This window comes from Miniopterus natalensis, chromosome 6 (genome assembly GCF_054644295.1).
Source record: "Miniopterus natalensis isolate mMinNat1 chromosome 6, mMinNat1.hap1, whole genome shotgun sequence".
Lineage (NCBI taxonomy): Eukaryota > Metazoa > Chordata > Mammalia > Chiroptera > Miniopteridae > Miniopterus > Miniopterus natalensis.
In genome coordinates, this window is record NC_142086.1 from 33758764 (window position 1) to 33776141 (window position 17378).

General features: G+C 36.6%; 1 protein-coding gene across 2 annotated transcripts in view; it reads right to left on the reverse strand.

Moving 5' to 3' along the window:
* Positions 1 to 4336: 4336 nt before the first annotated feature.
* IFT57 (intraflagellar transport 57) overlaps positions 4337 to 17378 on the reverse strand; it is a 47914-nt gene continuing 34872 nt past the window's right edge. For both annotated transcript variants that reach the window (XM_016195659.2, XM_016195660.2), the window contains exons 7-11: positions 10343 to 10414; positions 9434 to 9565; positions 7832 to 7894; positions 6085 to 6151; positions 4337 to 5154 (exon numbers count right to left, since the gene is read on the reverse strand). In XM_016195659.2, coding sequence (XP_016051145.2) covers positions 4976 to 5154; positions 6085 to 6151; positions 7832 to 7894; positions 9434 to 9565; positions 10343 to 10414 — 513 coding nt within the window. In that variant the 3' untranslated portion in view covers positions 4337 to 4975. The remainder of the gene's footprint in view (positions 5155 to 6084; positions 6152 to 7831; positions 7895 to 9433; positions 9566 to 10342; positions 10415 to 17378) is intronic.

Here is a 17378-nt window from a genome sequence, read left to right on the forward strand (position 1 = left end):
TAATCTTGGTTTGTAAGTAAACAGGCCACTTAACCTTTTGGGGCACTTTTTAATTATTTTTGTGTGCCTCCTTTTAAAATATTACCATGTCTCAAACTCTAGGGTGTATTAAATATCCTACGGTATTTATTAAAAATTACCCAAAGTGGGGCTGTTAAGATAGTCTATAGGCTACACTTTAAGTAATACTAGTTTAGATCCTCTTTAAAGAACTTTTCAGATAAGATGCTATGTCTGTGTACTTACAGCCAGGAAAAATTTCTAGAGGGGTAGGTCCCCAAAGTAGTTCTTAGATAGCTGGACCAATCACCAGAGGAGCTATTTAAAATTTCTGACCCCCCCCCCCCCCCCAAGTCTCACGCAGAACCTATTTAGTAAGAATTGAGGAGGAAGAGGGGTGGAAAAATTGGGTATTTTCTAAAAAGTTTCCTATTTGATTTTGATGCCCTACCAGAGTTAGGGACATCAGGGTTGGCTAGCTTAGAGAATGCTTTGCAGGGTAAGAAAGTGGTAACTAGTTGTTAACCACTGACCCGTAGAGAAGGGGCTTATGCATGGAGCTTTAAGCCTATCGATAGCTTCCTATCCATAGGGAGGGGGCAGGTGATGGGCTCTAGGGTGCGATCTGACCGTCATCTGGAAGTGTCCTTGTAGTACTTAGCTGTGCAAGAACAAAACATGGAGGGGCCTAAGGCGGGCCTGACATAAGGCCCTGAGGGTGAGTCAGCGAATCACAGGTTTGAACTTTGTAAGTCTGTATTAAAAGCACACAATTATGGAAATATAATGCTTGAGATATGTAATTTTGGACACATTAAGATGAGCATGGTTCTTGATCTCTCTTCTGTACTTAAAAAACAACTTGTCAAAAAAAAATCCCTCAAATCTACTGAATCCAAGATTGTTTAAAATGCCATTCCTCCTTTTTAAATAGAAAAATTTAGGATTTATGACTTGGTTGTTAGTCACATTAAGTTATCAAAAATGTACAGCTATGACAATGCTATCTGACCACATAATAGGGGAGTACATTCTAACTACATTTAATTATGTTGTTATAAGAAAGATTGCTTTAAAGAAAAAATAAACAATTTTTGAGCTGGCATGGAAGAGTTAAGAAGAAAAGCATTTGGCCATGTAATCCTAAATTCTCTACAAAGTTTCCCACATCTTCAAAGTCTACTGACATTCAAAGAGCGTCTCGTGCTTGCTAACCACCCAGGCAGGAGGGCTATGAGTCAGCGTGGCGTCTCTTATCTTCCTACATAGGCCCGCTGGTTCGAATACAAGGTTGGAAAATGAGCTCAGATTTGTATACTGATTTTCACACATTTATTTAGCTAAATCTTCATTCTCAAAGTGTGTTCTGTTGTTAAAAGAATCTGTGGTTACATATTTGTCAAAAAAAATAATGGAACTACATTTGCTGCCTGCAGATTCACAAGGTAGATGGGGAGATGGGAAGAAAATGAAACTTGTTTAACATTTCTCAAATTTGCCGGTTACAGAAACTTTTGCTTTTGTGTAAAAGTCACGGGAAATGCTGACATAGATAAATTAAAGGGCGGTAGAGAAAAACTTCCTTAGAGTTGTCAAAAAATTGTTCCTACTTGGTTTTATAATCAATGAATCAGCAATTATAAAATTGTAAGTTTAAGATGTATTCAATGGGCAATGTAATTTTATTTGGGAGGTCATATTATTTCAACAAGTTGATTCAGAGGGAAGCTAACTTCTATAGACTATACAACTTCTAAGAACCACTATTTTTTTTTAAGTTTTATATTTTAAATAATTTCAGACTTATAAAAAATTATTGAAAAATGCACAATGGATTTCTCTATATATCCTTCCTCCAGATTCCCAAAATGTTAATAATTCATATTTTATCATTCTCCTTTTCTATAGATGCATGTGTAAATATACAAATACACACACACACACACACACACACACACGTATTTTCCCCTGAACCATTTGAGAGTAAATTGCTGACATGATTCTACTTTATCTCCAAATACATATGTGTATTGCTAAAAGGGTATTTTCTTACAAACCATAGTACAAATACCAAATTATTAACATTGATTTAATACTATTAAACCTATTAACCTATTAATCTATAGACCTTCTTCAAATTTTACCTGTTGTTCCAATAAGTCCTTTATAAGAAAACACAGGTGTTTTTTTCCTGACCCAGGACATCTAATAATGTCTCCTTTTAGTCTCCTTTAATTTGGGAGAGTTTCTTTCTTGTTTTTTTCAGGACCTTATCATTTTGGAAGAATACAGGCCATTCTTCTACAACGTTCCTCCACTGGATTCATCTGATGCTTCCCCATCATGAGATTCAGATTATGCATTTTCAGCAGTAACCACACAAGTATATGTTCTTTTCAAGAGACTCATGATGTCTATTTGTTTACTATTAGTGATGGTAACTTTCGTTCACTAAGTTCAAGTGGTGTCTGCCAGGATTTTCTACTTCAAAGTTACAATTTACTTTGAGAATGTACATATTTGGTTTTTCATTAAACTTTTACGTACTTGTTTAGCCTCCATTGATGATTCTTGCCCCAAACAATTACCACTATGGTAGTTGCCGGATGGTGATTTCTAAATGTAGTGTTCCTTTTATATTAGCTGTCATTCTGTTGTAAGCAAGACTCTTCTTCCATTGATTCATTTGTTTCCATCTGTATAGACTGCTGGTTTCTTGTTTTATTCTGAGTTAGAATCCATTACCACAATCATTTACTTTTGCGCTAAATTGTCCCAGACCGGCGGGCGGGATACACCTCCACCTTAATGTTTTTTAGCCATTTCCCCATCATTCTTTGAGCGCTTCCTTACTTTCTGCCGGAGCAAGGTATTTCAGACTTTTGTCCCTTCTCTGCCCCAGGCTAGGGAATCTAATTTTTCTAAGAAGCACTTCCTTTCCCCCTTTTCAAGTAGAAAATTTAGAAACCAAGATCCGAATACTAAGTATTCTCATTGTTACTGGGCTGTCATTGCTTTCAGGCCCTCAGAGGACAAAACTAGTAAATATATGTACATATGTGTACATGTACTTCTAGTTATTTCTATTAACCTATATGTGTGAAAAAACCATGTGTTCATATTGATGTTTTCCAATTCCAACCAATACCAGAGGGAAAAACCCATCATTTATAATTACTATTTTGAAACTGTGTCAAACTCATAGTCATTAAATTTGTCACGCTGTAGACTAGGAGCTCTGCGATACTCTGGAACGGCGTAACCCATTCACTTACTCGCTCTGTGCTAGGTACTTGGCTACAAATATGGAAATGAGACTTTCGCCCTATCCTCAAGCAGATCAATCTAGTAGAGAGGGTAGAAAAAAATGATTCTAATGCACTACAATAAGTTCTACATTAGAGGTATTCACAGTGTTTGACAGGAACAGAGAGGGGCACCCAGAGAGAACTGAGTAAACTGGATTATTTCTGGGAAGTGAAAATGTGTTGCTCACACTCCTCATTGGAAGAGTGCTTAGATTACTGTGTGTCTGCATTGAATGAAGAGCATACTTTGCTTCTGAGCAAAAATACATTCTATAGAGAGCTCTGATTAATCTAGAAGGGTTCTCTACATTGATTGAATTCATCAAAAATCTATTCAGCCAAGACAGTACCTATGCAAATAAACTCCAGGGGAATCATTGTCAGCTTGTGGGACCAGAGTTAGGTCTCACTCTATGAGGCCCCTCCCAGGGACCATAAAGAAGGGGGAGAAGTTTGGATTTCTTCAAACTGCCTATTATCTTATTTTGCCATTGTACTGATTGCCACTCTCTGAGTAAGAGTAGTTTATACAGATTTCCTTTTATCTAAAGTTAGAGTTTGAAGGAAAGAAAAAGATTGTGTGTGTGTGTGTGTGAGTGTGTGTTAGCGTACATGTCCAGAAAGTAAAGGCTAAGAAAAAAACTTGAGGTAGAAAACATTAGAATAAAAAATGAGTACGAGATGTTATTATTTTTGTTGTTCTATACATAGTATTCTTATCAGAAGTTACCACCAGAGCCTTTTAAAGAAAGAAACGTGAGCTATCTTCTGGCTTGTGCTCCTCCACCAGCTTCCCCTCATAAATCTGCTCACTCTAACGCTCATTTTCCCATTTGGAAATCCCGGTCTAGAGCTGCTCAGTAAGGTGTGTAAGTAACATCACCAGTACTAGGACGCTGATCTGCACGTGACTTGCTGTCTCTCCTTCAGCTACAAACTGATTCCCTCGAATCCCAATACCACAGAAAAAAGTAGAGCTGAGACATGTATGTACCTTTTTGTCACTATAGGAACAGAGTCAACACGACTGAGATATTTATTTATTTATTAGGAGGCCTTAAATCATAGAAAATATAAAATCATTTTAGTCATGAAATACTCATGATAAATAATAGACTTCAAATGTTAATAAGGACACTCAAGTTTTTTCTTATGCTTTTTAAAAAAAATGGAATTTCAGGTAACCATAAAGCTGATGCAGTGGTAGTTTAGGTTGTTGGAAAGAGTCCTCTGCCATTGTTGGCTGCCTCTAGGTGCAGAAGCACTGTGGTCTCTGCAGAAGTGACTAAACCAAAGGCGGCCAGGCTCGTGTCGAAGGTCCGTGTGGTGAGAGCAGCAGCAGAGCCTATGGAAAGCATGGGTCACCTACACCGGCTTACACGGGACAAGAAGAAATGAACCACCGGTGGGGGCTTTAACACATGTGCTGATTAGTGAAAGCTTCTTTGAAAGTGAGAATTTTTAATTCCTTTATTAAATATTATATTCATTTTAAAGGCTTTAACCATCCATAATCACCATGATACAATATGTGTGTGTATATAAAAATACGCATTGAACATGCTTTAAGAGAGATAATTGTGTTTTGAAATATGCAACGTGAAATATGATTTGATATAAAAAACCAACTAATCAGAAGCACAAAAACCCCCACACACCAGTATGTTTTAATAAGAACCCATTGTGGATTCTGGAATGATTGTTGCATGCATGTCCCTGGTCATGTTCGACTTCTCCTTCAGTTTTGACTGGAGTAATGTGTGCTCCACAACACCGATTCTAATGTCCATCTGAACGGTTTCCTGCTTCAGCTTGGTTAAGCTCTGCTTAATCTTCACCAAAGGAGCTGCAGAATGAAAATAACATGGAATAAAAATGTTTATTTCGAGTAGCATCATATTACAGAATTGTATAACATTTTTCTCACTTTGTCTTAAGCCAAAAATAGGGTTAAAAACACAGCCAACAACTTACTGACATTCACACCATTCTGCTGTGGCATTTTTAACCACCTGATATTAGGATGGGAAATGATACAGCATTTGAAATACTGAGGCTGAACATCCTGCCTTTTCTAGGGAAAGAGTTGCTAAACAGGTGGTTTAGGGATGTCTTCAATTTTTTTTTATAGGTTGGTACATTTGTCTGAAGGGAAAGGGGATATAGTGGAAGATAAAGAAAAGAAAGAATTATCTTTGAGATAAAATGGGCTCATTCAATCACTGCAAAACACCTTCCCATCCGCTTCTGAAAGATGGCTCCGTATACACCACTAGAATCTCTTTCTAGGGCATAGAAGGGCCTTAGGCAATCACTACTGCGCCAAGCCAAAATAACTAGCTCATGATGGAGGGTGATTACTGAAGGGTTATTAATTCTTCTCTATTTGACCTCTGCCCGGTCAGGTCTACTGGGGAAGACGAAAAGAACAGAGGTCATCAGATCACCGCCTGTGTGTCACTTGGGCATACTCTTAGTGCTCTTTTGTACATAAAATGGGATAATGAAGCTCATTTGACGAAAACAGAACAAAACAGTTTTTAAATTGGCACAACAAAGTGCACAAATATTTCCCCCTCCATTTGAATATTAAAAAATCCTAAGTTATAATAAAAATGGATCTTCTCCGCTGATTTATGAGGAAAACAGCACACTGACTAGCACAGGTCTCTTTGGCGCCATTTACCTCCCCTCAGCAGAGGCGCCGTAGAAGCAGCCTCCCGCGCCATTAGCCCCGTTCCCCGCGCCCGCGCTCTCCTTAGCGGGGCGTGCTTACCGCCATCGGTCATGCTGCTACCTTTTTCCTCCATTTCCTGCTTTACCTTTTCTAGTTCTTCGGTAACCTTTCATCGAAAGAAAATTTTTCATGAGCACTGAATTTTAATAAACTTCCAAAAATTTTGAATGGTGTATTAAGAAAATCTAGAAATACTACACACATAAAGAAACAGTCAAGCATAAGTTGAACAGTAAGATAAAGTGCGCCGCCACACAAAGCTGCGTGTCTTCCGAGCGCGCTCCTAAGGCGGCACTCGGCAGGGAGCTTCCTCCCCCGCCGTCTCGGCGGCGACAGGGTGGAGTAACAACTACGCTGTGGTCCCAGACCCTGCAGTCAGCTCACAGCACCCACCCTGCAGTCTCTAATAATCAGTTATTAATTAAAATGTATAAACATCCTATAAAGATTTTTCTAAAGGTTTACTAGATATCTCTCTTAACATTACAGTTTTATAAGAAAATATGCCACCTTTATCTCTATAGCACACTAAAAATAATGTGTATACCATATGGCCATGTATAAAAATATTCTAACTGGTCTGTCCAAACCATGCACTCCGCAGCGTACTGTGCTGCCATATCGGTTCCTATCTGTACTCCACATAATACTCAAAATTATACAACTGTTATTAACAAAATTCCAAGGTAGCGTTAATATCGGTAGGTAATACCATCTTTAAAAAACTGAAAAATTTTTATATGATCTAGAACTAAGCCATAATTATTGTAACGGAGTTGGCTGTATTTTTTATCACACTGGTGAGTAAAAATTTCCTCGGGAATAAGGTGCTCATCCAAGTAAAGCAAATTAATTTTTTCCAGCACCTGCAATGTTACAGCTGAGGATAACTACCCACTCTAAAAGAACTGAATGGCTCCCTGGGCTCCCTTCAAGTGTTAATTTACTCAACCTCAGTGAGCACTTTATTTCTATATAATGTTTAATTTGCCTAGAAGCACCACAGGATAAAAGTCTAAATATTTTTAAAGTTATATTTTTTATATTTTAAAATAACTATTTACTCCTCAAATAATTTCTATAAAAGAAGCTTAACTGTATTATATAGAAAAGATTGTGACAATTATACTGGATTGTAATCAAGGATAATCTTGGATTTTAGTCTCACGTTGGCTACTGACCTTAGTAAAGGTATTTTTTTCTCTCTCAGCTCTTCAGTGAAAAATGGGAATAGATATTAAGTCTTACATCTCTTTCAAGACGATGAAAAGAAATACAATATATGTAAATATTCCAGAAGTTCTCAGAAGTAGACGGTTCCACGCCACTCCCAATTTGTGGACCAAGAAATACTCAGTATCACATACACATTATCAATAATCACTAAAATCAAATCTTGTATCTCGCAGACTAACATTAAAATTTGCTGTATATATTGAAACCAGGGACTTACCTACTGCTTCCATATATCAATCATAATCATCATGTTTAAGAAAGTTAAGGAAGGTTATGAATATACTAATATTATCAGCAGATTTTACGTTCAACTTAACAGAACTTCAAGTAGTTTATGGAAACAAGTAGAACATACATACAAAATTGATTCATTGGTAAGAAAATTAGGGATTTTCTCCTAAAGAAAAGAATTCAAAGCCACAGAACCAATTACTGAAACAACACAGGGTGTATCAGTATTAAAGCATCAAGGCTCTGAACAGCCCAGCGGCTGACAGGTGAGAAGTCCGCCAGGGCACACAGCACACAGCACACAGCACACAGCGTGTACCTCAGACAGCAGCTTGGTCCTCTCAGTCACTCCGCCATTTCCTTGCTGGTATCGCTCCCTTGCCTGAGCGAGAAAACATTTTGTTTAATGACAAATTCACCATAGAAGCAGATTACTTAAACATGACCTCTTTGTGTTTGCAATTTCTATATATCACTTTATGACAACACCCGCCCTTCATTTGTGAACACATTTGTGGAAGTGACATTTAACTCTAGCTATTTTATGTCCCTAATAGGCACCATGTATTTAACTAAGCACTATAAATGATGAACTGCTTTAACCTTCACATGCTGACTGTGTAACTCACATGGGCATGGTTCACAATAAAAACTGTCCTCGGCCATTATTATACAGTTTAGGAGAGTGGCTCTTGGTCGATCTAATTTGTGTGCTATGCAGAGAAAACCAGTTTTAAAAAATCAATCATAATAGAGCATCGGGATCAGCAATTAATAAGGATTAACAAACAGTATGACAGTATGCAATACGTTCTTGGGAGCTAACCTAACAATCAATCATTTCATAGCAAAGTTGAGAGATGTAGGGTGGCTTTCATCAGACTTTTATAGCATTTTAAAGTAAAAATATCTATGAATAGATGTGTATATGAAGAAATAACTGAACAAATAAAAAAAGGGAAGATTACTTTCTGCTCGGTCTTTGAGAACTTCTGAAAGTAAAGAAGTATCCTAAGTTTATTTCCATTTTTTTCTCCTTCTAACTTTGTCTGCTGAAAGAAAAAATATGCCTTCAACTGACATTTGCAAGTGTTCTTACTGGTCCTCTTCAATGTCAGGCCAGAGGGGGCATAAATCTCAAAGAACAGCCTTCAGATCCCTACTGCTGGGACAAGAACTGTTGCTCTCAAAGGCTGAGGTTTCACTTTTGGGTTGAAATTTTAAAACTTTGAAAGGATTAAAAATTTGCTCATTTAATTAATTAAACTGCTTGCCTTTGAATGTGTCCCGCTTTCATACTCCTTATTACATGGCTGTAAGCCATATGGTGAGGATGTCTTTTCCCCCTAACACATATAAATGCATAGGATTCTTCATCTTCCTACTCACAATGGTAAATTAACAGCAGATAGAAACAAAACTAGGTGTCCTGACACCCTGTTCCTGTTCTAAGCCATGTTCCCCTATAATATATGCCTTCATTTATTTAAATCAAATAAAGAAATGCACTTAAACATAGTTTCTAAAATGGAAATGACAAGTTTTATTTCCTTACTTGACTTCCTAAAGTGGAGCAGAGAATCCATATACAGTAAGTCCTCACTTAATGTCGCCCATCGAAAGGTTATTGGAAACTATGACCTTAACCAATTTTACCACACACTAACTGAGAGAAACAAGAGTTGAGTTTCTACGGCATATTTCCGCATATCAACTAACCTATGGTAAAAAATTGGCTTTGTAGATATACCATTTTGCTTAAAACTGCAGTTTCCAAGAGGCTGTCAACAATGTTAAATGTGGACATTATATTGCTGTTTGTGAAACACATTTCACAACTCTCCAATGAAAAGTGCTGTGTCAAGCTTAGGGATTAGGGTCATTAATTGGAATATATCCCGGGATATCATTCTTAAGTTACCTCACTCAGCTGAGCTTGAGCTGCACGATATTCTTGAACCAAGTGTTCAAGCTGACTGTTGATGTACTTTTCTCGGCTGCCAATCTTCTCCAGAGTCCTACCAATTTCATTGTGGAGTTTGTCCAAAAATCCCTAGAAAGTCCATGGGGTTTTAGTAGATAAAAAATTTCACAAATATGTTTTTCAAAAATAGTTTAAAATGGGTTAAATCTCCCTCAATTCATCCCACAAATTCTCAACCACTTGTGATAAAGAAGACAGTTTGAAATTTTTAATAGCAAAAGGAGTCTGCAATGAGAAATAGTTTCATCATTTTACAGAATGTTAAAATAAAATAGCACCTGGCAGTGCTAGTCAATTCATTCATTTCTATGCATATCTAGAATAGATGTGAGTGAAACTGCTTTATGTGAAGTTCACAATCAAAGTAGGTAAGGGAGTAACATGACTTTCTTCTAGCACAATTCAAACATGGCTGGAATATTCCAATTAGAAGTAGATCATTAAGTACAGCTCTAGCCTGAAACCCACAAATTCTCATTCCGGTTTTGCTTCTTTGTGGTATCCTCCAAAAGTCCTTATTTCTGGCAGGGCAGCAAGCCTGGGGAAGCTTCAGATTCCAGGCCTGGCTGGCCTGGCGCTCTGTTATCCCTTGGGATTCAGAGAGGAAAGAATGAGGAAATGTTTCTCTCTGACATATATATCAGATACATATCTAATATATGTGATGTAATATATATTATGCCGCTTTTATATAATGTTACCTTTCTTTAGTTGGTTTAGGTGTTTGGGCTGTTGAAATGCAATGTGGTACATTCAAATCAGTAAGCTCCTCAAAAGCAAGAACTGTGTCTTTTTCTTTCAGGCTCTCCCGCAATAGTTTTTCCACAGATGAGTCCATGCACATACCTTGGTCTCCTTCAGAGCAGATTCAATTCCGCTTTTGTGCTGGTGCATCTGGTCAACATGGATTCTCCAATCCTACAGGCATTAAGAGCACACAGGAGCAAGTCAAAAGCCACATTTCCTTCTCTCTGCTACTTTTTTGAAGCCGTATACTTAAATTACTTTGGTTGCTGCCTATTTCAGGTGGGAGTCCTATATATAGCTTGCAATCAGATGATAAAGAAATACGTGCAGAGCACTTTAGGATAAAAGGTTCTAAGTAAATGTAAATTATTTTATGTGTTCACACAGTGATGTCTGACAATTTGAATATAAATTATTCCTGCACTGCTGGTGGTTAATATTTATGACTATCCATCAAAGTGGGGGAAAAAATCTAATTACTAGAAAAGGAATACTTGTTTAAGCAGTAACAATTATGTTTGCCAGAAGCAACTCTGGATTCAAGTCTCATATATCAAATATTAGCTTGTCCTTTGGAAGTTAAAATGGGGCCCTCTTCTTCAGTAAGACTCTAGAGTCTCTATCTTAAGAAAGGAAGTCTATAATGATTTTTAGAGTTCATATATTTTGAGATATTTTGTACTACTACTAGACTGATCTGAATTAGTGTGCATATTTGAAGCCCACTCCAACATCTTAATTTCCTAAAAGATATCTTCAAATTTTTGTTTTACATTACTAAAGGTAATAATTTTAAGACCTGTGAAATGTCCACTGTAAGAGAACAAATATTATGGCAAGTTGAAGTAAGTGATGGAACCAAGATACTCCTGTCACCCACATCCATTTGCATGCCCTGATGCTCCACTCTGCTATCTACAGTATTTTGTGAAGAGAAAAATATTTTGTGAATAGTCCATTCTACTGATTTCTTAACTTTGAAACATATGATAGTGATTAAAGAGTGAAAAATCCTTGAGTACTTCACACATACCAGTTATAAAATTATAGGAAAGCTGCAAAGAACCTCACGGAGCATCTAGCCTCACCCTTATCATTTTTCAGATAAGCAAACAGAGGCCTGAAGACAGAAAAGGCACACCCAAGGCCACACAGGTAGATCAGAAGCCAAATGCACTGAATTCCCACACAATACATTTTGGGAATAAGAAACATGGAACACAGCTGGAGTAGAGCTGCAGCTGAGCCACATATCAGCAGACATGTATCTTAAGTAAAAATAATGAAATGTGCGCTGTTATTATTGTAAACTACTGCAATCTGGGGGTTGTGATACAGAAAAACTGAATATATGTATACAAATTTTATAGGAGGAAATCCAAGAATCAAATAGGTTAATGACCTTCCCAAAGTTTCATGTCTAGAAAATGGAAAGCACTCCCAAAACCAGTGCATCTTCCACATATTATATGATGCTGTTCTTTGTGATAAAATTAACTACCGAAGAGTATCTAAGGTAAATCAAGAATTCTTGTTTGTTATATATCAAGTGAGACCCCATTGGTCACTGGAGTTTATTAGTCACCTATCCCAAAGTGCTCTAAGTGTGTTCATGAAGCATTGCTTCTCCTTTCTATTGAAGGTGAGTTTTTCACATCTCTCTATGGAAATGAGATGACTAATAATAACACAGAATATCCTTTCTTCAGACTTTCTATTTTCAAAATCCTTTCATGCAAAATCTCATGTGACTTGTGAGGTAGATAGCAAAGGCAACGTAACCATAACCCCCTCCCCAATTCAAATTCTTTAGCACCAAATTATAAGTCTCCCTTTTTCAGAAACTGGAAAACTGTGATGATATATCTGCAGATGGTGATTCACAGCACACCATAAAATCAATATGTATGAAATCTACCTGCAGCTGTTAAGGTGACTGGCAGGACTATATGGCTCTTTGGGTTTTACTTTAACAGAATAACACCTGGGTGATTTCCTTTGCATATGCAGAGACATTTTGTTTCTTTGTCTAAATCACCAGCTGAAAACTCAGCTCCTCTGAATCTGCAGGGAAAGAGACTGAAACATGAGCTGGAGATGGCAAATGGAACTTGTATCTGTGTATAAGTATCACTAATTTACCACTTGTAAAATGTTAAGCTGTCAGTGTTTTTCACACAAGTTTGAGCCCCTTTATGTGTGGAGAGGTGGAGGGACAAAGGCCTCTTGGTAGAAAAAAGGCACCTTGTGTGTGCCGGGATGCTTCCTCCTGGGCTCAGGAGAAGTCTATGCTAGAGCACAACTGACTAGCAGTTCCCGGGTCTACTGGCCCTTTCTGCTCCAGCTCCCAAGAGCAGGGGCCCACGGTCCTGATTGCTTATATCACAAAAATGTTACTTCTGCTACCTACTCTACCCTTTTTCCTCTATTCTTACTGCTCCTTCTTCAATTCTGTTATGAATAATTACTAACAAAATCTTAATTTAATGTTCTGTTTTTACAGCCTTATTTTAGCGAATATACAAATATTTACAAGGGCTTTTATGGGTTCCCTCCATTTAAGGTGATTAAACACATTTTTTCTTATTAGGCCTTTGTTTCAACTCTGAATTCATTTTCTCTAGGGATTTTCAAGATCACTCTGGGGAGAAAATCTTGTACCTCCGTTTCACAGATTGGGTAACAAACTGAGGTTGTGTGATTTTTACACTGTCAATCACAAAATAAATAGGAAATCAAATGTCCTTTTTCTCACTTACAGATTTTCTATTATACAACTGCCACTTTCATTTCCTTACTTTGTCATCCAGTTTCAATGAGAAACACAAGAAACTCTGACAACTCCCAATTCAAGCTTGCACATTAAATAAATGTCTCAGCTTGGCTGTTTTGCTACAGCCTAGATGCTACAGAGATTGCTGCTTCTAATCTCCGGTGGCAAACAATCTGGACAGCCAGGTCTGTTAGAGTAATCTCTAAAACAAGCACATGTAAGCTCCAAAGGATTTACAGAGGGCTCTCCTATAAATAAAAGGCATGAGCTTTGGTACATAGTTTTTTGTGGTATCAATTTTGGCTACTAGAAAACTTTTTTAGTTCCTAGCTTGGGTACAGAGTAGTCCCCCAATAGTCACATTCATTCTGAAATCTTTTTAAGTCTAATAATCACAATTTCAATGTTAATATTCAAGGAATGTTTAGTATATGTCAGATACTATGCTAAGAAGCACTTTCCATCATCACATGTAATTCTTTTAAAAAAACTATTAAAATGAGGAAATTGAGGCGTAGGTACTTTTAAGTAGACTGCCCAGGCTCACATAGACAAATGTGTCGTAGAGCTCAAATCTGCTATATCATAACGTATTACTTTCCTCGTGAAATGTAGTAAAGTATAACTAAAAATTGGAAAGGGGTGATGGTTAAGAGAGACTTTAGTTTTATCTGTAATGTTTGCATTTTTATAATAATGTATTTGGATATAAATTGTATAATGAACCAATGAATTTAAAGCATTTTTAGGATAAACATGTAATTAAAAACTTTCTTATGAAGAAATATGCAGACCCAGATGATTTCATCAGTGCATTTCCCCAAATATTTAAAAAAGAAATAACAACCTATACATACTCTATCAGAAAATAGGAAAAAAAGGGAAAGCAATTGCCAACTTGTTTTATGAGGCCTATATAGCATTACACTGAAACCTGACAAAGACACCTAAAAAAAAACATAAGAAAAATTACAGATCAATATCTTTTGTAAACACAGATATAAAAATCCTCAAGAAAATACCAGCAAATGAATCCAGTAATATATCAAAAGGATAATATATCATGATTATGTTGCATTTATTCCAAAATGCAAGGCTAGTTACTCAAAAATCAATCAGTATAATCCACCATAACAAGAGAGGAAAAAAGGGAGATAAATCATATGATCACCTCAATAGGTTAAGAAAAAAAGTCATTTGAAAAACTTAACATCCATTCATAATAACTCATAGCAAACTAGAACAAAAGGGAAGTTCCTTAATCTATTAAAGGATATTTACAAAAGTCATAAAGACATCATTATAATGACAAAATTGAAATATTGAAAGCTTTCTCCCTGTTAATACCACTTATTTCCAATACAGAGTTCTTTATCTATCAGGTAAGATAAAAGAAATAAAAGAGCTAAGGCTTGTAAAGAAAGAAATAAGATTGTTTATTTGCAGATAATATAATTGTAATACAGAAACTGCAAAAGAATCTATAAGCCTATTGTTAGAGTGAATAAGTGAATCTAGCAAGTTTGCTGGAGATGTGTGTATACTATACACACACATGCAGAGAATTGTATTTTTATATACCAGCCACAAATAAACAGAAAATAGAATCTAAAAAATATCATACTGAATAGTATCAAGTAACAAATAGACCAATGTAATAAAATAGTGTCCAGACACAGATGCACACATATATGTTTGCTTTTTATGACAAAGTAGTACACTGTTCACTTTTGTGTAAACTGAGTCAACTGCATATACATACGAAAACCAAATAAATCTTAAGTTCTACCTCATGCTATACACAAGAATCAGTGCTAGATGGACTGCAGAACTCAATGCAAAAGATAAAACTAAAGATTCAAGAAGAAAACATCAGAGGATATCTTCATAACACTGTGGTAAACAAAGATTTTTAAATAAAACATAAATATTAGCTATAATCTCCTCCCCTCAAAAAGATAATTTTGAGTATATTAAAGTTGAGCCACTGTTTATCATAATACGCCAATAAGAGTGAAAAGGGAAGCTAAAGAGTAGATATTTGTAATACATATATCAAAGGACTCACACTCAGGTTACAAAAGAACTTCTATAAAGCAAAAGAAAAAGCAGATAACCCCATAGCAAAAGACCACAGAGGATATCCAAATACCAAAAAAAAATATGAGAAGGGGCTCAACCTCACCGCTGATCAGGCAAGTTAAAATGACAATGGGACATCACAACATACCTACAGTGATGACAAAAATAAAAAAGAATAAAACAGTACTGAATGTTGATACAAATGTGGAGCAAATGGAACTTTCATATACTGCCGGGAGGAGAATAAATTTGTATAACCACTTTCAAAAACTATTTGGCAGGGTCTGATAGAGCTGAAATACATATATACTTATGACCTAGCAAGTCAACTCCTAGTAGAAATTTCGGTAGAAATGTGTAGTGTATGTTTACTAAGAGCATGTCCAAAAATTTTCAAAGCAGCATTATTTATCATAGTCCTAAACTTTAACCCATATAAGTCCAGATGCAGGCTACTCTGGAAGCCTACCTTGGGTTAGGCAGCTCTGCCACTGCAGGAACAGACAGCTGGAGGTTGTCTGCTGACCGTCCTCTCTACGGCTAGGCAGCAAGTCTTTGCTTATAAGGGTATCTGGACAGTTCATGTGTTTCAACCAGTGATTAAAATTATAACTATAGCTGCAGTGATAGAGAGGCAGGGCCAAGTGTGCGCTGCAGTCCAGAAGAGACTACTCTCAAGATTTCAATGTGGAATACTGTTGTTCTTGTGGTATTTTTAATGCCCCACCCATGGTCAACCATAAAATTCTTCAGAAATCTGATAGAAGGAAATCAGGTTAAGTGAAAGAGGCAGAGAAGAAAGCTTGCTAGAAGAAGTGGTGTATGTCTAAGGTCAGCAAAGCAAATATTTCTGGGACAGGTCAATAACATATCCTGCTTTCTGCAAAGATATCAGAAGTGTACATATTTCCTTCCTCCGGGGAGAACACTCCCTTTCCTAGTAACAGAACATTATCTGTATTCCTTTTTGCCACTTAGCAGTTTTGCAATCTCTTCCAGTTCTATTAATTTTCAGCTTCATCACTGCTCACATTTGTGCATTTGTATGTATGTGTGCGAGAGAAAAAGATAAAAAGAGATTGTCCATTAAATTAAATAACTTTTTCATGAGATCGAATTACTTTCTTAATGAAAAATGCCCATCAGGTTGTGGATAATTACAGATTGGGGCTTTCCTGAATTTTTAAATGAGACATTTTTCTTTCATTGCCAGAAGCTTAAAAACTTCTATGGCATACACTTGTGATGTGAAAGCATTTTTCTTTATAAATGTTCAAAGAACTAAACATACGACTTAAGAAGAGTTGAGTATGTATATGTGGTGTGTGTTGTATGCATGTATTTGTTGTAGGGTGTGTAAGAATCATGATTGCTGGAAATACGTGTTTCCTCAGGAAAGTTCCTGCTTTCTAGATATTCCTCTTGCTGTAGAGGAAAATCAGACAGTGTGCATAGAGTTACAAGCAAAGACTATCCTGACAATCACTGGTATTCTCATCTCTGCCTGTAACTGAACTGAAACTGGCGATCCATAATCTCTTAGTAGTACCTATTAGTTAAATACATTTCTAACGTGTGCCCAGAGATTATCTTTACTGATTGCCATCTGTTACTAAGGGGCTTTCCTCTGGAGACTAAGACTTATTATTCATGCTTATTCCATCCACACCCCTTTTATAGGACCACATATCTTCTGAGTGAGGCTGTCCAGGCTTTAGGAGTCACACGCCCAGAGAAGAGATCTGGCAAGGCAGACAGGGAGCAGCCCTTCCTCCTGAGAAAGGCAGGCACAAGCCAAGACCAGTTATTGCACAGGACGTTGAGGAACCACAGGGGACAGTTACAGGGATGACCTTGACAGTTCCTCTCAGCTTCAAGAACCTACTAATCAAAACTTTGATCTCATACTGATACTCAAAAAACAAACAAAAAACTGAAAATATAAAAATTGTCCGCGTATTTAAAGAACCAAGAGACATAAATTTTACCTTGGCGTAAGTTAAAATATAATGGAATAAGGACTATGAGAATAAATTTTGTCCAAATAATAAGAAATTTGTAATAAAACAGAGTTAGTGAGAACTACTCTAGTATTGTTGACAGAAAAAATGAGTCAGGCCAATTAAAAAGTACATTTTATAGGGAGGTCCAATGATAAATGGTTTCTGCTTCAATTCATATTTTATATTAAGTAATTTAAAGAAAACATTAAATCATACTTTGCAATAATGAAATATTTAGGCGGTGTAGAAATTTTAATTATAATCAATATGTATTAAT